Source organism: Dermacentor silvarum, chromosome 1, assembly GCF_013339745.2.
Source record: "Dermacentor silvarum isolate Dsil-2018 chromosome 1, BIME_Dsil_1.4, whole genome shotgun sequence".
NCBI lineage: Eukaryota > Metazoa > Arthropoda > Arachnida > Ixodida > Ixodidae > Dermacentor > Dermacentor silvarum.
The window spans coordinates 80234768-80260165 of NC_051154.1; the positions used below are offsets into that span (position 1 = coordinate 80234768).

The 25398-nt window shown below is 43.9% G+C and overlaps 1 protein-coding gene across 4 annotated transcripts in view; it reads left to right on the forward strand.

Moving 5' to 3' along the window:
• The window catches only part of LOC119431551 (uncharacterized), a 94005-nt gene extending 72633 nt beyond the window's left edge, over nucleotides 1-21372 (forward strand). For all 4 annotated transcript variants that reach the window (XM_049670384.1, XM_037699034.2, XM_049670371.1 and 1 more), the window contains 3 exons: nucleotides 10559-10665; nucleotides 11560-11680; nucleotides 16813-21372. In XM_049670384.1, coding sequence (XP_049526341.1) covers nucleotides 10559-10665; nucleotides 11560-11680; nucleotides 16813-16878 — 294 coding nt within the window. In that variant the 3' untranslated portion in view covers nucleotides 16879-21372. The remainder of the gene's footprint in view (nucleotides 1-10558; nucleotides 10666-11559; nucleotides 11681-16812) is intronic.
• The last annotated feature ends 4026 nt before the right edge of the window (nucleotides 21373-25398 follow it).

Sequence of the window (25398 nt, forward strand, 5' to 3'; positions counted from 1 at the left end):
AACGGGGAACCATGGCCACGACCCCAGCTTGTGTTAGTGCCGGACCCTTTCACGTGGCTCGCCCAAACATCGCACTCTCGACCAAGGCCATCTGGTACTGCTGGGCTCGAACGCCCATTCACCGCAGGAACAGCACCGACCCGTTCAGTCTGGTCTGCATCTCAGCTCTGGCCGGAACACAGGTTCACTGTAGGACACACCAGTCTCATCCCGGCTGGTCTGGTAGCACCGGCTCGATCCGTAGTGTGCCTCAGGTCGAACCTGTACACCCCCTAGGTAGCCTGACAGCGTGAGCTGAGCCGTTCGCATTCCGAAGGCCCCGAGCTTCCATGCACCTTCGCCTCAAGCTCGCGCATTCATTTCCTCTTCGTGGCTTCCGTTGGCTTCTTTGAAGTTGCGTTACTAGTTTCTTACTCCAATTGCGCAAGTGGTACGCACCATCAGCACCGATATGCGAACAAAACGGATAAAAACTCGGTCAAATCTAGTTCTGCAATTTCTATGCATTTGTTGACATGCCACGTTGCTAATCAACCAATGCTTTTTTTAGGTTGGCTTCGGGTGCTGATAGTACATACTTTTACTTTCCTTTCCGTTATTCATACGCGCTGCGAATCGTTAATACTACGAGGTGTCCCTCATGAGAAGACATGGCCTTCGGATGTCGTCCCAATTTTCTGGTTTGTTGCTTACAAGCTACTCGCAATAAATGAAAACGCCACAGTTGTAGCATGGTATGGTCTTTCGGATGGAGCAATTTAAAGAATATGCAACTGTGGTCAAATGCTGTTTTGAAGCGATATAATATGACCGCATAGTACAGTCGAATCCCCCTACGACTTTTCCTCCACAATGAAGATTTTCCGATTCCCCGTCGGCTGCCCATAAAAAGTAATACAAAAAAAGTCCATAACGAAGTCATATTATTCTGCATTTCCGCTTCAACGAACTTTTCGAGAACGAAACTGGGACTCAATTGAAATTGGAATTGCCGAGTAGTCAAATTAGAAGCCCCTTCGAAAGTTGTGACGATCGTACGTCCGCTTGAACGAGGTTTGAACAAAATCAAATTCAAAATACCGATTTGTGCCACTGCAATCTAGTCGTGCGTTTTCATCATGCGCCTGCGCGAGACTGCAGGGGACCACCGCAATCGCTGCCGTTTTCTGTGGTCTGTGTCCGGTCGAAATGGCTACGCCAACGAAGAGGCCTACATTTCTCTCTCGAGGAGAAGGCACATATGATCACCGAGGTAGAAAGCGGAAGAAAAAAAATCGCGCAGATTAGTAGACAGCCATACGAACTAAGGATAGTTTTATCGCCCGTATAAACTTGTAAACATTCGCTTACTAACTAAATTATCAAGCATGGTGTCGCACGCGTACACGTAAACATGAACACATCCCGCTCGATGACCGCGGAAACTGTGTCAACACGCTGGAGTGAGAAGGCACGGCAATAGCAGCGAACGAATTGATCTCCGTGCCGTCTCTCGCTTCACTGCGAACTAAACGTCGAAACCGCAGCACACACGACTCTACCAGCACTAGTTGCACTTTGCCCACATCGCAGATCGCTTTGAAGATGAGGCCCGCGCGGGCGCTCACTTTGTGCACGTCGCAGATTGCTTTCAAGATAGCGCCGGAGCGTCCGCGGCGCAGCCGCTGTTGTCAACAGGATGCTAACGTCTCGTCGTCTGGGGAAAATGACGATACGCTAGACACGCTAGACTCCGGCGACTGCTTTGAAAGTAATAGATCGTTGTCACCTGATCAGAAAAGTTATCAGAACCCACGACAATGACATTGTGATTTATTCATTTATTTATTTATTTATTCAAAATACCCCTAAAGGCCCTCCAGTAGAGGGTATTACATAGGGGGGGTGATAGCTGATCATACTGTCATAACACTCTATGACAAAAATGCAACAAAAGCGACAAAATATGCAGACACAACTTTGTGTAAAAAAAATAATAAAAAAATAAAAAATGAAAGTTCGGATAAAACGGAAGTAGCACAAAATTAGCATACATTTGAACACTTGATACACCTGGAATTCCGAATACATAAGAGACATTAACAAGAGAATAACTGCAAAAGAATATCGGATGGACAGCGAAGGCACCAGAAAAAGAAAAACAAAAGTACAGTTTTACATTGCGCAAACACGTCGCATTCGGATATGCGTACGCAGCTTTTGTTGAAATTTATCAGGGTGAACTTCAGTAGCAATGTCTGATGATAGGTTATTCCAGTCAAGAATGGTTCTGGGTATAAATGATTGCGCGTAAAGAGCTGAGTGACACATTGGGCGTTTGACTTTGAAAGGGTGATCTCGGCGAGGAAAAATGACGGAGGGTGATAGAAAGAAGTCATCATGTAAATGCTCGTGATGATAAAGTTTATGAAAGAGAGACAGCCGCGCGTGTTTCCGTCGTAATGATAGGGGATCTAATTCGGCACGATTTTTTAAAGATGTAACACTGGAATACGGGGAATAGTCTGAAAAGATAAAACGAGCAGCACGGCTTTGCAAGGATTCAATGTTACGTATGATGTAGTCCTGGTTCGGATCCCAGATGGCACATGCATATTCAATTTTTGGTATGATTAAAGTGGTGTACGCGAGTTTCTTTAGGTGTGAAGGCGCTTGCTTTAGTCTGTGTTTGATTAAACCAAAAGTGCGGTTAGCAGATGCAAGAGTAATGTTGATGTGATGATGCCATGTCAGATCCGATTGAAAATTGACTCCTAGATATTTATACATGTTAGTAAACTCAACAGTATTATTATCAAGGGAGTATGACGTGGAAATGCGAGACGAGGAGCGTGAGAATGACATGCACTTAGTTTTAGTATAATTTAGGGTCATTTGCCAGTCAGAACACCATGTATTCAATGCATCTAGGTCAGATTGCAGCACTTCATGGTCAGTGTCAGTAGTAATCTCACGGTAAATAACGCAATCATCGGCGAACAGTCTTACCCGGGATGTCATGCAGTTAGGCAAATCATTAATATAAACTAGAAAAAGCAAAGGGCCAAGCACGCTCCCTTGTGGAACGCCGGAAGTAACAGGAATAGAGGAGTTGTAGTTATTAATACTTGTGAATTGAGTTCGATATGACAAGAAATCTTTTATCCATGCAATGATGTCTGGGTGAATGTTAAGATATTTTAGTTTCAGTAGTAGCCTGTGGTGAGGAACGCGGTCAAAAGCTTTCGAAAAATCTAAGAAGATGGCGTCAACTTGGTTTCCAGCATCAATACATAAAAGCAAGTCATTAGTAAATCCAGCTAGTTGCCCATCGCATGAATATCCCTTGCGGAAGCCGTGCTGATATTTGAAGATTATGTTATGCTCCTCTAGGTACGTTATGATTTGCGAATGTATGACATGCTCTAGTAGTTAGTTTGCAGACGGTGCTAGTTAACGAAATCGGCCGGTAGTTAAGTGGTGATGAGCGGTCGCCAGATTTAAAAATAGGTATGACCTTGGCTGTTTTCCAGTCATTAGGAATTTGGCCCGAGGACAAAGTTTGCGAAAAAAGAGCGCACAAGATTCCCGACATGCTTTGTGATGTACGTTTGAGTAACTTGTTGTTGAAGCCGACGTGATCAGTTGCAGATGACACCTTACGATTATTAAGTAATGATAGGATACCGGACTCGCTAACAATTATCTGCGGCATCGCGATGTCGGGAAGTGTACCTATGGCTGGGCATGAAGTGATATCCTCGCGGGTGAATACAGACGAGAATGTGTCGTTTAATACCTGTGCACACCTTGACTCGGAAATAGTGGTGCCTGTGTGATCAGTAAGCATTACATCAGGATGATTGTTTGGAATGATTACTTGCCAAAATTTACGAGGGTTGTTAGTCAGCATGGATGATAGGTCGTGGCTGAAAAAGTGACGGCGAGTGGTTTTAAGCATAGCCTGGTATTCCCTGTCGCACTGTTTGTAGTTAAGCCACGATGATGAGTGACTGCATTTGACGGCTTGCCTATACAGTCGCTTTTTTTTGTTGTTTAGGCGCCGCAGTTTTTGGTTGAACCACGGGGTAGAACTGTTACTCCTAATCGTTATGGTCGGTATATATTTACAAATAAGGCCAGTAAACACATTTCTGAACGCAGTCCAGTTATCGTTAACTGTACGGGACAGGTAATTATGACGAAACTGATCTGCAAAAAGATATAAATCGGCGTTTATTCGAGCAAAGTTAGCTCTATTATAGCATTTAATTTTCTTTGTAATGATTTTCCTACTGATAGGTGGACACACTATGTTACCAGTAATGACGTCATGATCGGAGAAACCATCTAAATGTCTAATGTTGGCGCAAATATCGGGAACATTAGTAAGGATTAGATCGAGAATACTCGAGCAAGTGGCAGTGCGGCGTGTTGGTTGCATGATAAGTTGAGATAAAGAAAAATCTAAACATGACTGAAGAAATGAGTTAGATTCTCTTTCATTTGCGGCGACAGATAGTGTTGTCCAATTAATGTGTGGGTAATTAAAATCACCAAATATCAACAGAGAACAATTTGATGGCGATGGCTCCTTTAACGGACTGTGAGACTCGTGTAACGCCTTTGCTAACCGTGAAGCGTAAGAAATCCAGGCTGACCGGCTTCTGGAAATAAAACTTCCAGTAAGCGCAAGCTTGCCAAGCTTGCTGACTTTGTTATAAATATGCAGTGAAATTGTGATAATTGAAACCGCTTCATTGCGACGGTGCATGTGCTGCAAAATGAGTGTTTTGCGACTGGCCGGGCACGCGCGTTAGTTAGGCGTTGGCCGCAATGTACGAAAAATGCTGTAACAGCGGCGCGAAATGCATTCTCTCATGAAGTTGCCACTTTATCGACTGCCTTCGGTACGTCTCAACCTTTGCCCCCACGCCATCGCGAAGATTTCCCGGACGATGGTTTCGACGGTGGCTTTGCCGTTTATAAACTTAACACACAGCTGATTTGTGGCTTCCTTCAGGGGCTGATCTGAGCTTTCGTGTTGGTGCTTACTGCCAAGTTTGGTACAAGAATATGGCTAGAAGCAAGAACCAAATATGCGGAATTACGAGCAATATATGCACATCATTTTTTCAGAAGCTGACGCTAAGCACGGGTAGCGCGAGGGTCTCTGCACTGACATGATGACTTCGCAGCAGCCGAATTCTGAATACTGCATATGTGATGAGAATAGCTATATGGGCTTGTTAATAGGTATTCTTAAAATTTGTTGTAGCGCAGGCAGAACGACATGGACATAGACGGCACATGAGACGGCACACAGTGCGGAACGACCAGCTGCGAACAGCTGTGTACATCTGCCATGCATCCTTGCACTGAACTTCGAAGTTTAAATTTGCTTTGCAGTGCGCTACAGCAGTTCTCAAAGTGTTTTTAAATAGCAAAACACTCATATTTCTTGTTCATTGTGCACGAATACATTAATTAGCTAAGCTCATAACTCGCCTAACCAATCAGATGTCAATGAAGAAAAAGTTGTGCAGGACGTTGAGCAATGACCGATATCAGCATTTAATCCTGCTAAACCCAACATATCATTTTTGATAGGCTGAATTTGATGGCTAAGAACTGATTGAAGTGCTGAAAACCCAATGTAAAGTCCATAATAGCGTTTTTTAAATGCTGGAGGGAGTTTTGAGTTGTGGATAGTTCACGAAAATATTTAATTAGTATTTAATCAATTTAACTGTTTTATTCATGCAAATATTTTTTCCATGACCAGGAATAAATGGGAACAAGTTATTTGAATTTTCTTTGATGTGGAATGGTGTTCGGGCTTTGTGGGGTCTAAATTAAAGCAACGTAGGATTCATGCGGTCCATTTTATAAGAAAATTGAAAGCCCGAGATATTTATAAAGTATATACAGTAAAAGCTCGATGATACGAATCTCACGGGGTCACGATACGAATTTTGGCTAATACGAATATTTTTCATCGAAACACAATTAAAACTGTCGAATCTCGATAATTCGAACTCGAAGGGGCCCGAAAATTTGTTCGAATGAAAAGGACGTATTTTTGAGGTATTCGTGCACCATAGCACGATGCACGAACGGTGCGAGTCGTGAAATATCGCGGCGCGCAAGCGCATAGCAAGCGCGGGCCACAAACTGCCCACGCCGGCTAACGGTCGCTTCCTAATAACGACAGCAAACGAAGCTTCAGGGAGCGAGCGGGCGGGGCCGGCACACGGGTGCGCGCGGAGACCGTCGAAGGTGAGGGAGGAGGGCGGCAGGGAAGCGGATTTGGCCGCGTCAACTCCGCCGCTTCGGTGGCTCCCCTCACCCTCCCTCTCAACTCCCTCGTAGCTCTCTCACCTTCGACTCCGTGCGCACATCTCCGTGCGCGCCCACCGCCGTGCTGGCGCCAGCTTATTTTAGCCGCCCCCTGAAGTTTCGTTTTCTGCCGTTATCGGGAAGCGAGCGTTTGCGGGCGTGGCAGTTTCGTTGGCCCGACTGTGCCTCCGCCGTTGCTTCCCTCTGCGCTGCTGCCGCAGCGTGCAAGGTCAACATGTGACTAGAAAATAGAGGAGAAGGGTTCACTGCCATTTTATCCGCGTGGCTGAGACGTCGGCACTAGTGTGTGCTAGAATACGGTTGTCTGGAACACTCTAGTCGGCACGTACACGCTTGTTCCGGCGCGATGCAGAAACGGCGACCTTGCAATTTGAGAGAAAAGGAAATTTCCGCCGCGGGTTCTTTTTTTTTTACCCGTTCCTTCGCGCGCGGCATCGAGGGGTCTCTCCTGAGCTTTTGCTCTGTGGCGGTGTCGGAGCAATGCCGGTCGGAGGCGCCGCCGCGTGATTTGGCGCGCTGCTAAGAGCATTGTCGGTGCGCGGTATGTTCGAAATAAGCGTGTTCGAATTCGCTTGCTTCGCGTTGACGTTGAACGAAAGCACGTTTTTCATGATAGTCTCGTTGTGCTCAGTGTTGACGTTGCGAGGCCTAGCTCCTTAGCCAACTCCGTCCGCTTCCTCTTGGGATCCTCATCGACCTTTCGAAGAATGTCTAATTTCTCTTTAAAGGAGAATGCTTTCCGCTTGCGAGACAGCTCGCTGCGACTAGGAAAAATGGCGCAAACACGAAGAACGCGGCCCGAAGCGCAGCAGCCACTCCATCTGACGGCTCGCAGAAAAGGAGGAAAAGTACAAAAGCACCAAAAGCGCCACCGCTTCAAGAAGCTCTTCGCGCCCAGTGGCGGAGTCCGCGCTGTCCGGCGCCGCGCCTCCGCACCAAAAGAGGAGAGAAAGCGCGTGACTGCGCGCTGTTCTCTTTCGCGGCCGTCGGTGAGGCTGCGTTTATTCGTATCAACCGACGCAGGCTGAAAATCGATTCGTAACAACCGTTCTCTAGCACGTTGCAAAGTAATGGGGCTCGGCTGGGACCACAGAAAAATTCGTATCATCCGGAAATTCGTATTAGCCGTGATCATATCATCGAGCTTTTACTGTATATGCATCGGTGGCCATATTGCATAAATCGTTATAGAAACCTCGTCAAATACGGGCGGCGCTGTGAACAAGTGGCCGTACGGATCAGCAGCTTTTGGCGTACATATTTGGTCCCTATCTAATGAGAAATAGCGCAATCTTGTACTGATTTGCTTTCCAACCGTTGCAAGACCACACCCCTGGTTCACACATGTGTAATGTACACAGCGTACTAGATGGCGACTTTTACACTGAAGACTGCTGATATTATTCTTAGGGGACGCATTGTCACTTGAAGTTTTTTTTTTTTAATGTCGTGGTGCCCCAGAGAAAACGACCACATAAGACCTATAGGTTGTTTTATATGCTCTTGTCGGTCATTTCTCGATGTCTTCTCCAACCTTTGCATTGGCACTTCATCGAGTAAGTTAATGAATGTTCGCTAATTAAACTTAATATTACTTGCTTGGGCACAACGAAAAAAATAACCCGACTAGCATTAACAAAAAACTAACAAGGAGTACAGGAGGCATACGTGAATATCTTGGCAAACATCTACAACGATTCCGCAGCTACCTTGGTTCTCCACAAGAAAAGTATAAAGTCACCAATCAAGAAAGGGGTCAGGCAAGCAGACACAATCTCTCCAATGCTATTCACTGCATGCTTAGAAGTATTCAAGCTCTTAGACTGGGAAGGCTTAGGAGTGAGGATCAACGACGAATGTCGGCAACCTTCGGTTTGCAGACGAATTACAGCAAATGATTGAGGACCTTAATCGAGAAAGTGTAAGAATTGGGTTGAAGATGAATATGCAGAAGACAAAGATAATGTTCAATAACCTGGCAAGAGAACAAGAATTCAGGATCGCCAGTCAGCCTCTAGTCTGTAAAGGAGTACATTTATCTAGGTCAATTACTCACAGGGGACCCTGATCACGAGAAAGAAATTTACAGAATAAAATTGGGTTGGAGTGCATACGGCAGGCATTGCCAAATCCTGACTGGGAGCTTACCACTGTCGTTGAAAAGAAAAGTACAATCATTGCATTCTACTGGTGCTAACATATGGGGCAGAAACTTGGAGGTTAACAAAGAAGCTCGAGAACAAGTTAAGGACCGCACAAAGAGCGATGGAACGGAAAATCTTGGGACTAACGTTAAGAGACAGGAAGAGAGCGGGGTGGATCAGAGAACAAATGGGCATAGACGATATTTTAGTTGACATTAAGCGGAAGAAATGGAGCTGGGCAGGCCATGTAATGCGTAGGATGGATAACCGGTGGACCATTAGGGTTACAGAATGGATACCAAGAGAAAGGAAGCGCAGTCGAGGACGGCAGAAAACCAGGTGGGGTGATGAAGTTAGGAAATTTGCAGGCGCAAGTTGGAATACGCTAGCGCAAGACGGGGGTAATTGGAGATCGCAGGGAGAGGCCTTCGTCCTGCAGTGGACATAAAATATAGGCTGATGATGATGAACATACAGTGGGTACAGCACATGTAAAGCCCTTGGTTATTTTGTTCCTGGTCACATTTAGCTGGGTACATTCGGTGTGTAACTTGATAGTGGCTTCTGAGAAATCCTTAGGGGTTTCTTTTGTAGCTTCCTGTCTACAGTCCGGTGGATGAGAATTTGTCTTTCATGAACCTTCCTTCATTGATGGCTTCTGGAGAACTGATTTTCTGTACCTTTGTAGTGTTGTGCAAAATCAAAGAACATCTGTTCTTTATCTGCCTGTATTTCACTCATGTTGAGCTTTACAACGCTGCTCCAAAATGCATGTGCCAAACCTGTTCCAAAGTGCCAAATTTTCTGCTCCCAAACTTGCTTGGCCATTTCCATCCCTGAATAGGTTTGCCTAGATAATTTGTCCTTGGGAAGTTGAGAACTGTTGTGGCTTTGACATGAATTATTTTCTATCCTCCAGCAAACAGGCTGACTGGGAGAGGCCCATAATGTGGGTTTCGTGTTTGTACTTTCACTGCAGAGGAAGAATAGTGTGGAAGTGGAATGTGGGCTCTATGAAAGCTTCACTGACCTAAGCTTACTGGTATCCTGGTGCTTCGCTCTCAAGTCATTTTTATTTCTAAGCTGCTGCATATTCATTCTCGGTTCACCATGCTGTTCTGCGTTCTGTAGAGGGTTGCTTGTGGAACTCATTCAGGCGAGAAAACCACCGTGGGTGTCATCATTTTCTCTACCATGAGATACAGATCGTCATAGTGGGACTTGTTTGTTGGACTCAGATCTATTTCCATTACCTTCTGGGACGTTAGATTACGTTAAGGACAATTTTTAGAGGTTGTGATGAGCTGAATGTGTGAATTCATACGCTTCCAACACCTGCAGAAAATAGTTCCAGTTTCTTTGTGTGTGGAAATATTGTGTTCACGTGCACCTACCTACCCTGTGAAGCTGCTTGAGCAGAGTGAAGAGCATCTATGATAATGTCACTCCTCAAGTGTATTATAGTGGCATGCATACTTATTCTTCATTGTTTGACCAATGGTTTTATAAGTGTAAATTTCTAATTGTCCTTGTGTTTACCACCATTGTACTTCAAATGTACAGAACAGACACTGCTTGCTTTAAGATAGCTGCCCAGCCTTGGATGAGTGTGCAAAGGTATTTTTGGCAGCTAAGCATGACTGTGTTTTCTTTGGAGACTGAGCCGGTGTGCAGCTGCTCAAACGTGGTGTGGCATCGTATATGGCGAGAGGTACTGAGCAGGCAGTGCCAAATGTGCCCAGAATAATACTGTGTTGAGCATTGGCCTCATTTAACTTGGCCTTGGCCTGTACCCAGGGGTCAGTCCGTAGCTTCAACCCATCATTGCACATGGCCACAGAAGACTTTATGAACCTGAATGGATTGTAGATATTTATTTTGCCTGAAGTTTAACAATGCTTAGCAAAAATTATTGGGAACTAAACAGTCCATCTTGAAAGGAGTGTACTCTAAGGAAACATACATTGTTAAATTGTTTTTACTTCACTTTTACAGTTGGTTCCAGTTTAGATTAGTTGTGCACTGCTTGTTCTTGTAGGTGATGCTGACCCGGTTTGTATTTATTTTGTGTGCAGAATGAAGCTCTTCTAAAACAGCAGTTAACTGAGGCAAATGAGGCCTTGGAGAAGAACTGCCACATAGTTCACATGATCAAGACCAAAACGGAGGAAAGCATCGAAGGGTGGGTAGTTCTTGTAGAGTTGTGTAGCTACCTGCCACAGCGGCCCTATTCCAATCGGGGCAAACGAAATGCCGCCAAATGTCGCTATGGATGCAGCAATACGCGACTTCTAGAAAAAAATTCTTAATGTGTGTCTACCCCCAAGATTCTGCCAAAACTTATTTTTTCGCTTCACCCAGTTTACTGCCGCATGCCCACACTCGCGCACTTTATAATCGGCATTCTCGAGTTATAGTGTCGAAAAATCTTATTTTTAATCTCGTTTCTTATCACTTAAACCGTTAGCATGACAGGCTTGCTCACATGACTCTCCCATAGGTGTGCAATTGATTTGTTCAGTATCATGGGTATGGCTCGTACAGGGATAATTATCGAAATACCTTCTTCACAGTAAAAATCAATGTTAAGCTACTTTAAGCTTCTAAAGCGTTCTTTCAAATCCATTTTCATTTTGTGGAAATGGGGACAGGTGAAAGTAAGAGTTCCTCTTTAATTTTGCATTGAACCCTTGGTGCATGCGTCAGTGTGACGTCACAAATTTCAAAGTAAGTTTTTGTATTTGGGCCATTCTAGTCCAGGAAAGGTTCTCTGAACTTGCTTAATTGGGTATTTGGTTCCTTTAGCATATAATTTATTCCTTCTTTACCATCAAACACTTAACCCAGAGCCGACACTGTCAAAATCTGATGTCAAGGCGAGCTGATATGGGGAACTTTAAAGCAGTGTTACTGCCTGCCTGTCTTTTCTGGCTTTCCAAGCCTCCTTTAACAGTAAAAATGGCTGTGCTGCTATTGCAAAAGCTTAATTTACTAATACAGCTTAACTTCTGACCCTGTGGTGTTCCTGTAAAATGATCTTTCTTTTCTCCCCCTTCCTTTTCATTATTTCTTTCAGTGCCAACAAAGAAGTGGAAAATACAAAGCGTAATTTTGAAGCAGACATCACTGTTCTGAAAGGTCAACTCAAGAAGGCTACAATGACCATCAACAGTCTTGAAAAACGACTAGAACAGAAGGTATGCCCTTTTTCATCTAAGGCAGACCAGGCTTGATGGCTACCTTAGATGTCATCCCCACACCTAAGTTGGTTACTAAACAAAACGTTAAGTGCTACAAACAGTAGAAAAAACTAAAGGATTATTCCTTACTTGTTTACTTTCATAATTCTGTACTTATTTCACAATTTGATGCTTTGTTTACTCATCAAAATTTTGAATCCAGATACACTACTGTTTTCATGCCCTTTTTGAGCACGTTTCTTCAAAAATCTGGCTAAGAGAGCAAGCCATGGTGATATTATTTGCTACCGGAACTGCACTCGGCTACATTAAATCGGCTTAGTTAGCTAGTGTCGCCCAACAAGGTGATGCCTGCTCTTTAAGTACTCTGCTCGTGGCTTATTGTTTAAATGAAATCTTTAGTAGAGTAGCAGTCTGGGTCAGTTGGTACATACTGAAGGGTAAAAACCAGTCAAAAAACGAAGGACAGAGAAATAGACGTGGCACACACGACGACTGGACTAACAACTGTTCTTTATTGAAGAACCCCGTCTCTCAGGAAAACCCGGCGAGCATGCGCAGCTCAAAAGCCGACAGCCACACACGAACAAAGGTGATTGCAAAACGCCACGTAGCTAACGCCAGTACGATAGGAAACTAAGTTCCTTCTGCATCAGTGAGAGAGAGGTAGAACTGATGCAATTATCTCCTTGCAAATTGTTAATCTTTAGTCCCAATGAGGAGGCAGGTGTTGCAGATGGGGCTTCTGCATGCCAATGCATTCACAAGAGCTGACTGTTTTACTTCATTGCATACAATTGCAGGCTCTTGTGTGCATCCTGCTGTGCCTTGGGTTGTTAAACTTCAGAATTGCCCTCTGCATGAATTCGGTTCGCAATGTTGAGCTCAGATTGTACACCATTGGGAGATTTTATCAGCATGCTTATGAGGATTGCTGATGTGACTGATTTCTTGCATATTGTTATGGGGAGTATTTAATTACCAGTAAATGGCTAATGCTTGTCTAGTCAAGACTGCATAGAGCGCACAGGTTCCAGCAGGTTTTCAGTCAGCCAGAAGAGCCTCTGACCCAGCCCCACTACAATGTCTTTGTCTTTGCCATGGCTCGTGACATTATCCCCAGCCGATGAAGCACCGTCCCGGTGCTTGTTGTGGTCAAAATGGGTTATCACGGTTGTAGTGTTTGAGGCGGGAAACATGTACGATGTCACTTCGTGGTGCTGCAGTCGATGAGGTGGATGCCATGGGAGATATCTCATTGGTGACAGGAGTCACCTGGCGCAGCACGCAGTAGGGCCCGACGTACCTCGACATTAACTTTTGACAAAGGCCGACACGGCGAGATGGGAGCCAGAGAAGGACGAGAGAGCCCGGTGGAAAATCAGTATCCCGGTGTCGACGATCGTAATTGGCCTTTTGTGCGGTCTGCGATGACGAGAGACGAGCGCGGGCGACGGTGCGCGCGTTGAGCGCACGCGTGATGGCATCTTGCACATAGGAATTCGTGGACGGGGAGGCCGGATCAGAAGGGAGCAAGGTGTCAAAGGGTAGTAAGGGATGGCGTCCAAAGAGAAGATAGAAGGTTGAGTAGCCGGCAGTTTCATGACGCGATGAGTTGTGTGCAAATGTGACGAACGGAAGCGCACATGAAAAGCATGGCGGTCAGTGTACGGTTTAGGCGTTCGGTGAGTCCATTGGTTTGAGGGTGATATGAGGTCGTGAAGTTGTGGTGAGTAGCACATGATCGATGTAGATCGTCAACCACACGAGACAGGAAGCAGCGACCGCGATCTGTGAGTAGGTGACGTGTAGCACAATGTTGGAGGATGACGTCATACAGTAGGAAGTCGGCTACGTCTGTGGCACAGCTGGTTGGTAACGCTCGAGTAATTGCATATCGAGTGGTATAATCCGTAGCGACTGCAATCCTTTTGTTGCCTTTCGTGGAAATTGGAAAGGGACCTAGCAAGTCCAGGCCCACTTGATAAAACGGCTCGGTTGGAACGTCAGTTGGCTAAAGTAGACCAGCAGGTTGAGTTGCAGGTTTCTTGCGACGCTGACACAGGTCACAAGATGTTACGTAGCGGTGAACGGACCGATAAAGGCCCTTCCAGAAAAAACGTCGTATGCGATCGTAAGTTCTCGAGAACCTAAGTGCCCGGAAGTGGGGGCGTCGTGAAACTGGAGGAGGACGTCTCTGCGCAGATGATGCGGGACAACGAGCAGGAGTTCTGGGCCGTCGGGGTGCATGTTGCGGCGGTAAAGAACGTTATCCTGAAGCAAGAACATGTTGAGTGAAGGGTCGATGGTGCCGGATTGCAGACGGTCAATAAGAGAGAGCAACAATGAATCTCTACTGTTCGTCGGCCACATGGATGAAGTCTGTTATCGCCAAAGCATGGGTGTCGGGGTCTGTTTCAGTGGAGTCGGGTGGTTCAACGGGATGGTGGGAGAGGCAGTCGGCGTCGTTGTGTAACTTGCCAGATTTGTACACTACCGAGAATGTGTACCCCTGTAATCGTAATGCCAAACGGCCGAGCCTCCCTGTGGGAGGCTCGGCCGTTCACCTTCCTCTCTCGCGTTCACCTTCCTCTCTCGCGTGCATGAGATTAAGCTGCGGTTGCTGGCTCACCCCCGCACGCTTTCACTCGCACGCGCAGTGTACAGCGCGCGGCGATGATTTTATCGCCATTGGGCCTTCATAACGAACCTCACGGCGGCGACGATGATGGCAAAAATGCGCTTTAAGTGTCCATATAATTGCTATCGCAATAAAACAATTAGTGATCTTGTGTTTTAAAATGATCCTTTGTCCCTTATAAGTTGCCATCTTTTTTGCACTAATTTGTGAGATACGCACTAATTGTGACGTTGCCCGACGTCGGTTGTTGCGGATTGCCGATTTTCCCCTCGAACCGAAAACCGATCAAAAATATTGTGGTTTCACTCCAAAACAAAATCACGTTTCGGTTAAGTTTTCGTTACGGTCAAAAATATTTTTTCCGTTCTTGTTTTCTTTCCGTTCTGACACACTAATCAAGAAACACATACTATGTCCTGTGACAGTGGCCCCGTTCCAGTCTTGGTATGCTTCACAGCAATACTGTGTATGCTTGACAGTCTAACGCCACTGTATTGCGGTGAAACTTACTTTTGGGAACCGGCATTATGCATTGCTTCAGACCCTTGCCGTGCTTTTCCGTGCTTCAAACCCATAGGTGAGGATGGTGAAGGTGGACTCAGTGCTACTGCTGACAGCAGCGAATTCTTTATATGAAAAACTCTCCACCAAAAGAGCAGGAAGCTTGATAGCAAACAACGTAGCTAGGTTTGCCTAGCTAGGACTAAGTCGCGAAATCGCTACTGCTTTCAGAGGATCTGTGCATGAGCGCTGGTTCGAGGCTGCGAAATAAAAATGGCGGTGGCATTGGCTTCGATTAATGCCATTTCGCACCTGCGGTCATGGCAAAACGTTGTCAGTGCAACATTGTAAACTTTTCCTCTAGATTTCAGTAAAGCTTGTAATTCACAAATTGTGTTTATCTTTCGAAAACATTTCTACTTTCTTTTGATATATAGCTAGTTATAGTGATCATGATTTTCCATTCAATATTTACTGAAGCCTTCAAAAAAATTTTTTTCAGGGCAAGGAAAAAAGCAAACAAGCTGCTTGACTCTGCCTCATGTGTCTGTAAACAATAGTGCAAGTTCCACTGCAAAATACGACAGGAAGGTTGTCCAAATAGATAAAACCATAAAATGCCCCTGCATCCACATTTCCTTGCCCCCGCAATTGATCATGGGCCATAGGCGACTGGCAAGCGCTGCAGCGAATTTCACGGCTGCTGATGCCCTTAGGGACTTGCTGCACCATCTCCACCATAGTCTCAAAAGTAGGCTTTCGTTACTTGTGGAGTTGGTTGCCATATGGCAGCAATTCTTAAAGAGCACGTGAAGGTGTGCACCTTGCAATTGTGAAGATTGCAAGTGCTCGGGTAACGTGGCCCTTGTGTGAAAGCAGGTCTCTCAAATCTATTCGCCGTCAAATGATAGTTTGTATGCCACTAGTATGTCAGTCTAAAGATGATGGCAAATCATGGAATTTTAATTTGGACGATGGAGACCCACAAAACCAGCACGGACAGTCATCAGCTGATCGGCAGCAAGTCGTTTTCTGCCTTTTGGCAGTTGACGAAATTCTTCTGCCGGTTCAGATGTCGTAAAGATGTTGGTAATATTATCACTTATTTACAATGTTTCTACAAAATATGGATTTCCTGCCCTCAGCCCAGCTGTGTTTTCCCCTGTATTATGTGCAACTTACTGGAAAGAGGAAACTCGCTAAGCAGCAAATATGTAGCACACATCACTCATGAGTAAGAACACGGAAACTTTCATGGGCTGTAGGAAATGGAAACTAAAATATTTGTATACTTTTTAATATTTTTTCTATTATGTTAGCAGTGCAACATTTCAACATTTGCTACGCTTTTCAGTAAAGGTTGCTTTTTACAAATTATATTGCTTATTACACCCCAAGAGCTTAGTCTTTGAAAAATACATTTCTTTAGCTTTCTATTGCCTTGCTAAATTTTGTTGGCTTGGTTTAGTGGCTACTCCTATACTAGCTGTCTGCCATTTTTAATGGAAAAAGACCATAGTCACGTAGTGCATGTTTTTTTTTTTTTTTTTTCATATTAAAAAAAATTGGTACTGAAGATGTGCAGTTAGACAAAATGTTAGCTGGAACATCCAATCATTTGCTCAAACCTTTTAAGTATGCATTTCTTGAAAGTAGTGTTAGACAGGATTTGTAGCAAATGTAATGCTCTACATTCTCGCTGGCTTCGATTTTATGTGGCATACCTCAGGAAGTTAACTAAAACATTAGTTCAATTCAGTTATAATTAATCTGTTAGTAACTAACACCTCATAGGGACATTTATAACTTAAGAGATATTGAAAAAAAATTATGATTTCTTAATCTCGGCTGCATTGCTTGAAAATCAATTGCTCTCGGAAACACCTTATATTTGCACCATAATATTATGCATATAAGTGCAGTTTCATACCTTAAATATAATGGTCTTCTCTTTATTCACAAATAAAATGTTTATTTTTTTCCACAGAATGAAGAAAACACCGAACTGACAAAACTGTATGATGATCTCCTTAACCAAGTCAAAGCCAAATAGACCGGAATAGGCATGCTCAGTTCTGGCCACAGCTGCTCCAATTACTTCAACAGCGGTTCCTCATGTCATGTTTGAGATGCACTAATTTATGGTTTCACTTGTTTGTTGGCACTGCCTAAATGTCTTGGCTGACTAAAGAATGTCTGTGTTTTAGACACATCCTGCAGTGGTTGTTTTTAGCTATTCTATTTCCTTGTTTTATGTGCATTGATCCTTTCTAAGCTCTTTTCTCAATCCTATTTGGTGTCAATGACAACCAGAGCTCATTTGGGCCTAAAAAGAAATTCTTTACCATTACTGCTTGCTGCTTTCTATGTAAATGAAGTGCAAGATATTGAGCTTTTTTGTATTGCCGTATCCACTGGTTCAGATGCATTTGAACTTTGCTCATGGACTGCATCTTAGTTTTTTTTTTTTTTAGTGGGCACAGTACTACTATATTCTTGCATTAGCAATTTATCTGACTTTGTTTTGTCATGTATGCATGAAAGTGACACGAAGTACGGTTTTCTAGGTTTAAGAGCCCAGCAAACGTCATACTTGGAACTGTGCTCCAAATACAATGCAGATTTATTTTAAAGATAAATTTCGCCCATAAAGATGCAGTGAGCTAAGGCACTATAGGCAAACTAAATTTTGTGGGAAAACCAACCTTGTTACTTTAGGGGCATGTGTGGATCTGCAAATAACGAGAGGGCAACTTGCCGCAGTGAAAGGGAGGGAGGGAGGGGCGATAGGGGGGCTGCAGTTACAACTTTCTGGACATAGTCAAATGAAGTTGCCTTGCTGTGGTGCGCATGGATCTGACCCCTTGATTTGTTGCACACATGGGACCTGGCACTGTGTAGTTTACCTAGCAATGCTAAGAGGCGCTATTATAAGTTCGCCAACAAAACTGCATTAGCCATTTAGTTTGCATTATAATTGTCTCCATATTTTATTATATATAATTATACTCCAAGTCGAAAGTCCTGCCACATGGTATATTTGTGCAAATGCAGGTTTTAACTGCTTTTAATACTATTGACATGTCTTCTTCAGCTTGCATACAGCAACTTTCTCTCAATAGGACACGCATACAGCTGCTTTATTTTGTAAAGTGTCAAATAATGAACAAGCCTATGCTGTGCTGAGGTGCTAAAATGGTAAAAACCCCCATAGGGCATGCTGCTGCTCTCACCTGACTGCCTAAGTAAATGTAGAAATTTAACTTGCTTTTGCACCGATTGCCCCAGTGAGCCTTGGATGCTGCTTTTCCATTCATTGCTAAATTTTTGAGTTTTTCAAAAATTACGCTTTCAAATGATGTTCTTGCAGAAACGTCTTTGCCACCACCTTTTAAGTGTAAATCGCAAAAGTGCAATGTTTTAATCACATCCATTAAATTTTTACTGAAGTGACAAAATCTGAGAGGCCTTAACTCTGCGCAGTGCATGGTTCTATGCACTCTGAAAATGCCTCCAGGCACATTATGATCTGAAATGTGTTAATTCATCCATACATGTATGCAATTAAAATCAGCCTATTTGGTGTCTCATTTGTAGTGTTTTCCCAGAATGGTGTAATATTGCTCGCTCTTGTGGTCACTTGGGCATAGTTTCGTTTAGCTTGCAATTCTAAGCCATAGTTTTCTCTGAACATGCGCAGCAGTTCAGGCTAACTGAAGATATTATGCTCTGGAGATATTACTCATTATTGGCAAGCCTCTTTAACTCAATGCCTCCCTAGTTGTAGGTAAAGTTTTACACACCACCATTTAAAACGCCACCATTACATCGATTCACCACAGCAATGTGTTATTTCAAATAGCTCACACAATGCTAATGGTTGCATAAGAGTGGTTCTTAGCCTTGCTTCATTTTGGCGAAAATTGTTATTCGAAAATATACTAGTTCGAGAGTCAGTAAAGGGAAACGCTAAACCAGGCTATATGTCAAGCTGGGACATGCTCATTGTCTAGTGGACACAGGATTACCTTTTGAAAAATGTTGCAATCGATGTCCAAACGCAACTCTTGTGCACATAGACGACAGTGGGGATGTCTTCATTGCCATCTCCCAATTTTTGCCAGGCTTAAGGTAGCTTTCTGTAGCTTCATCATCATGACTGTGCCACATCTCCTTGTGACAGCATTTATTTTGGGCCTTGTTCCAACCACTGATAAGATTACGTTCTGACTAGTTTTTCTGATTAAGTTCTGACTAGGTTATTTTTTGTAATTGGCTGTTGCAGTTTGCCAAGACAGAAAGTACATCTCTAATTGATAACCACTTTGCATTTTGCAAGGAAGTGTTGCACTCTTTCAACTAGGCGGACTTATTGAGGAATTTCCCATCGGACTTTTCAGTTGATTGTCATCATACAGTAACATCTTCAGTCATTTACAGACACAGGTCCCTAAATTTGACAGCACTGTGGCCTCTACATGTATTCCAGGTGTGAAAACAGTGTGGCATAAAAATATAATTTCTGCTGCTGATTTAAATATCACATGGCCCTGGTTTTGGAATGTGAATGACATCGCTGCCAGTCATTTATGCAGTCTACTGGTTACCAAACCTCTGTTTTCGGTGAAGGGGTATTGCTGTCACAAAAGTGACACCCAAAATACAGGCGATATAACAATTGAAGCTCTTGGGTGTACACAGTATATGAAGTTTATGAGAAAACTGACAGGTAACTCAATAAGCTGTGAAGGAAGAGTTGCAGTGCTTTTCAGCTGGAGCAGACATAAGGGCATAGTAGTGCTCCTCTTATCTTTCCCTCAGCACCTGGCTGATCTTAGCGTAACGGTTGAGCAGATACAGGGGGAATTCTGTAGATTATGGCAGTATGCAAATTGCTCATGATACTTGGTATGCAGTTGTGCAAGGTGTCTGTGTGATATGAATCAGTGGTGTTGGCTATTGAATTACTCAATGTTTTCAGATAATTGAGATGAGCTAATACGACGTTCAATTCCATTGAAAAAAAATTGCTGGTATAATTGAGTTTTTTAATGCATTTTAAGTGCTGCGCTCTTTTTGTGGAACTTGTCAAAATTTCGTCACTGGTACACTCCAGCATTTCTGTAGTGCTGCACCTATGTTTTTATTTTTAGTAATTTTTAGTAATGGACAAAACAGGACAGAATTGAAAAGGGGAAGCTACTGTGCCAACATTTTGACATCGCTCTTCTCTCAGCCAGATTCCTGGCAAAAATAAGTCGCCTGGACATAACATTGGTACGATAGCCAGGCTTCTTCAGTCACCGTCATTTGCTTCTGATAGTTGCTGGAAGCAGTCGCCTAATTTCATGTCTGCTTGGTGAAAACAACGCATTTTTCAGTGCACTTATTGCTGGTTCATGTTTGTATCAAAAACTTGCTATTGGTCACTAACTTAGTCATATTAGTGTAAAAAGGCATGACACACATAATATACTTCAGTGTGTGTGTGTGTGTGTGTGTGTGGTACTGGTGGGATCAAACAGAAATAGACTGGCTATGCATTTTCTCGTGACGGAGTTGTGTTGAAAACCAATTTCCTATTGTACTGCTTTAGTTCCAATCGATTGCATGTGGCCACAGCTTGTAGTTTGCATCTTGCTGCGAAATACATTAACAGTTAGTTATTATGAAGAATGACAAAACTTAATGAACAATATTTATTTCAGTTTCTGATTCCACTTACATTGATAGCAGCTGTTAGACATCTTGCATCCATCCCATCACATAGCGATTTGTACTGTCGAGTGCATTCCAATGTGCTTGACCTGACTTCTCTATGGTCCAAATTTTTTTCTCCTACGATGTCTTCCCCTGTTGTATTTACCTTCATTCAGGTATTTAACCTTTCAATTGTTCAGCATTATGTGTTCCCTTTTTCTGCATTGTATCTGACTTTGACAGGTGCACTCATGTCTTGTTTCTTAGACTGAACATCTTTGTAGTCTGTAAATGCACATTTGACATGTAAAGCACATGGTGGTGAAGCTGTATCTGCATTTCACTTTACCACTTATTTTTGCATTTGTTGTGGCAAGAGTTTGCTGCTGTGGACTAGCGCTGTCCTATTGTAATTTTTTTCATAGCACTGCACAGTGGTTACCAGAATGCTCAAATGTGTAACATCAACTAGGCGCTGTACTGTGGGCTAGCTCTCACTGCTTGTGGAGTGAAGTGCTGGGTTGCTAAGATGCTTTAGTGAACCTATGACAAAAAGCTGAATGTCCTAGTAAGCCATGCAAGAATTTGCTTGGTTCTTTTGGACATGCAAAGCTTTTTGAGTGGTGATGGCAGTACCTTGCAGCATTTCTTCATGGTCTGTTCTGGAAATTGAAGTGCTTGTCTTTTGATGCCGTTCTTTGTAAATAGTAAGCTTTTGCTATCACTGCTGTAAATGCATGCTAAAATATAACTTCTGCACCTGTCTTGCTCCACAGTGCAAGAGCCATCCCATGTGAGGTTGCTGCAACATATAGAAGTGAATAAATGATGCAGTTTTTATGACCTATTTTTTCGCCACTTGATCTACTGAATCTCTGGAGATAGGCTGCTGCCCTGTACTGCTTAGTAGCTGATGTATACTGGGAGTCACTACATTTGTGCCACTGAAGGCTTCAGAATGTGTTTGCAGCATGACTGGAGATACGTGGAATTTGATGGGATGCCTTTTCTTTCTTTCGTCTTTATGAGAAAGAAAAACTTTCCTGGTGGAACATTCACTTCCATAGGGCAGATACACTGTAAGAACAGCTGCCATTTATAAGTGCACTAGATAGTTGCATGGATTGAGCTGCTGTTACTAGTGAATACATACATATATATATATAAGTAGCATACATTAAACAAGTCTGTGAAGGAAACAGCAGGGGACTTGTTCCCAGCATGCTGCAAAACTTTTTATAGAGCACATTACAGAACACCCTAAAACAGCAACTTCATTCATACCTACAGTATACCTATTGGCCAAAGAGCAAGATAAGCCCCCCATATGCACAAACTAGCCTTAAAGCCTGAACCACTTCTTACCTAAGAGGACGAATACATTTGAAGTGAAAATAGGCCATTCCAGAATCACTTTGCCGCAAAAAGTACTTCAATGCATTCAGCAGAAGCGGAGTTATTGGCAATCAAACACGGGCTCCGCTGGGCTCCCCTTTCTCCTTCAAAACGTCACCGTGGCGTGCAGTTCAAATTTCATATTGGACTTCCCATTTTGGTGCCTCTGAAGCGCTAAACGTAAGCCAAACGTGGTTGTCCTCAGCGAGTTGCAGTACACTTAGCCACTGGACTCGTGGCGGCGGCTGCGGTATAGCCGACCGCAGCGACCAATAGCAGCCATGTATTGGAGTGTGCTTTATTACGAAATAAAGCACACAGAAAAGAGCGAGGATCATGGGGTCTTTTGACATGAGAGCGTTTGAGAGAATGGTGACTGCGTTCCGCTTGGGAGCTCCACGGACCGCGTACGACAGCAGAACTTGGCTGAGATGTTCACAACAGCATGTGGTACCCGTGGACTATTATTTCACCAAGCCCGAGGGTTGGTTCAGGGCCCCTTTATTAGAAAGCCTTAGACTCCAACAAAGGCTGTGCCGCCCCTCGACAGAAGCAGATGCACTGCTTTACTGATGCTCCATAGCAATTTATGCAGTGCGGTATTGTTTCAAATGTATGGGATGCAGTATGCCTATACGCCCGTCTTCCAGGCCGAAGTACCCACTCTTTCGTGTTGATTCTGAAAAAGAAACTGGAGGGACGCTGCTGCTGCTGATAAACTACGTATTTACATATTACGGCAGATTGAAAGAACAAAACTGCTGACCTGTCCACGGCCAATGAAAGCTTAGTGCAGCTTCTGCCCATACACCAGACACAAAAAAGGGGTGTGCGCGCTTGCATGTAGCGCACAGTGGAAAAGAAGTCTGCAAAGGACTGTGGTGCTTCAATTGATGGAAAACGATACTCGCGTGGTTGGATTGGCATGGCAATTAATCACATTTTCTGTCACCTGATAGCACCACAACTTTATAGGTACATTTGATTGGTTTTTACCGCTCCCTGACTCGCTTTGCTGCGATGCGGTCCCTTCTCGACATTTTTGGAGCCAGAGAAAGCATGCCCGTGCCGAACGCTCAGATGCTACCATAGAAATATGAGGAACCACGGGACCAGAATTCTGTTAGATTTCGGTCGCGCTCCCAGTATGTAGGGAGCCTTTATTCGCCTCGAGTTCTTTGAGTGGCACCCTCTCGCGTGTGACGTCAATGAGGAGGACTCCGCTGCTGCGCCGCGCGCGCGCTCACTACGCGAAGGCAACTTGAAGCTGTCGGTCGTCCTGTTCGGCTGGAGTTGTTGAAAAGCGAGGTTGCAGGTTTTTCGTCCAGTATGTATGGAATGTTCCAGGACACTTGAGAGTTTTAGATTCAGGGGGCCCCAACGCTTGCTTCCCCCTAATCTAACTCTCTACTATTCCCTGCGGAATCGAGTTGTGTAGTCGTCGCCACGCTCGGTGTGCATTGCTGTTGGCGTCGTCTGCGAAATGTTTACCAGCTTTTCTGTCTTTTTTTTTTTCAACAAAGCTTTTGTTATTACGCTGATAAAATACGGTTTTCCAAGTGGTTTCAGTAGTTGGAAAGTGCGTTACAGAAATAGTATTATGCTAACCTTAACAAACTTAGTTTTTCTTCTGCATTAAAAAGTGGCAATGAGATTTATTTGCAAGAAAATAGTGCTAAGCATGCTTGACTATTGGGAATGAGCGCGTGGTGCCCCAATAATGTTCAAGGTAAACCGCTTCTCAGTAAAATAGACTTGTTGTCAGCAAAAGTTTTACATTTCCAATCCCAAGTTACTGGAAGTACAAGCGAAATGTGAAATTTGCATTCAACTACAATGCCGCCTTGTCAGCGCAAGATTTTGCGCATGAGCCCTGCGATCGTGCTTCATTTCCAAAGGTGCGTAGCCTTTCATATACTGGCTCTGCGCGATATTTCATGGCCGAGTCACGAGATCGTATCCCTGCCTACGAGTGATTGGGTCATGTGAAAAATAAAAACATATGCAAAAAATAAATTGAGATTTCATGTGCCAAAACTACCATATGATTATGAGACACGTACTGTTGGACTCGGGATAAATTTCAACCACCTGGGGGTTTTTACCGTGCACCGTACAATTCGCCCCCATTTAAATGCGGCGGCCACGGAAGAGGTCGAACCAGTGACCTCGAGCTAAGCAGCCCAAAGCCAGAGCCACTGGGCGGTCACATCGGGCGGATATATGGAAGATACATTTATTATACAAGATTTTTGTCCTCATAATGCTGGCAATAATAAAACACTAGAAATACAGATGGCAATCTGAGAACGCCGTGCTAAACAAGGACAGAGACAGTGCGAGCGAACGTGTGAAAATGAAGCTGCTATTCTAGCAGGAGCGTACCAGACGACAAAGGCGAGCCCCTCCTCTGACGTCACGGGAGCGCCGTTTGCCGCGCCGCCATCGGTAGCGCACGAGGCGAATACAAAACGCGCTCAAGTGCTGTTTCTGGGTGGTGACATCTCCAAGAGTTCTGCCTGTATTTGCCGCGAAATTTGACAGACGCATTTTCATTCACAATTCGGCTTAAAAGCGCACCTGTTTTGTTACACTGACATGTGCCGAAAAAGGTGAGAACAGTGTTGTACGGAATGGCGTTCCTGGAACTAGTGCCTTTTGGGAGGAACGGAGGAACGCCAGCGTTCCATTAAGGCTCGGTGGAACTGTACAGGTAACCCGTTAGGTTTACAAAGGAACGGCAGAGGGAACGGCGTTCCTTCTGTAAACGTACCACAGTATTGAACAGACGTACGCACGTACGCAGCACATCATGCAGCGCGGATGGGCGACCACGTGAGGCGCAAAGAACTGCAGCTTGCTTGTCACGTAACTATGGTGCATTTATTTTTGTGCGTTCTCCGTTATATATATATATATATATATATATATATATATATATATATATATAAATTTACTAGGCTTCAAGATTGTCACGTGACGCTCTTTGGATTCTTTTATCTCCAGATAATCTTCCGCAGGCATTGTTCAAATTTGTATACTATACGTAGTTCGATGTGAGTTTTAAATTGCTCACTTTATTTAGCCTCAGGATTATCCGACATTTTATTTTAATTTAAAAAAAGTCAAGTGTAACATTAATGTAACGACACGTTCCAATGTTCGAAGTGTAAGTGGAACGCGTTCCTTTCACATTAAAGAAACTTGTAACGGGAACTCATTTCAAGATTGGGAAGGAACGAGGTTTCGTTCGTGTTTTTGAGGAACGTGTACAACACTGTGTGAGAATAATGAAATTCAATTTTATTGCAGAGCGTGCAGGGAACCTGCATACCCCGTCAATGTATGTGTTGCCTTTGTTTCTTTTATTTGAAAACATGTTTATTAACATTTGCATGTTGTGCAAAACACTGAAAGCAACAAGTACTGCAGCATGGTAGCACGTGCTTGGTAGCATCATCGCATCAAGAACGAGAAG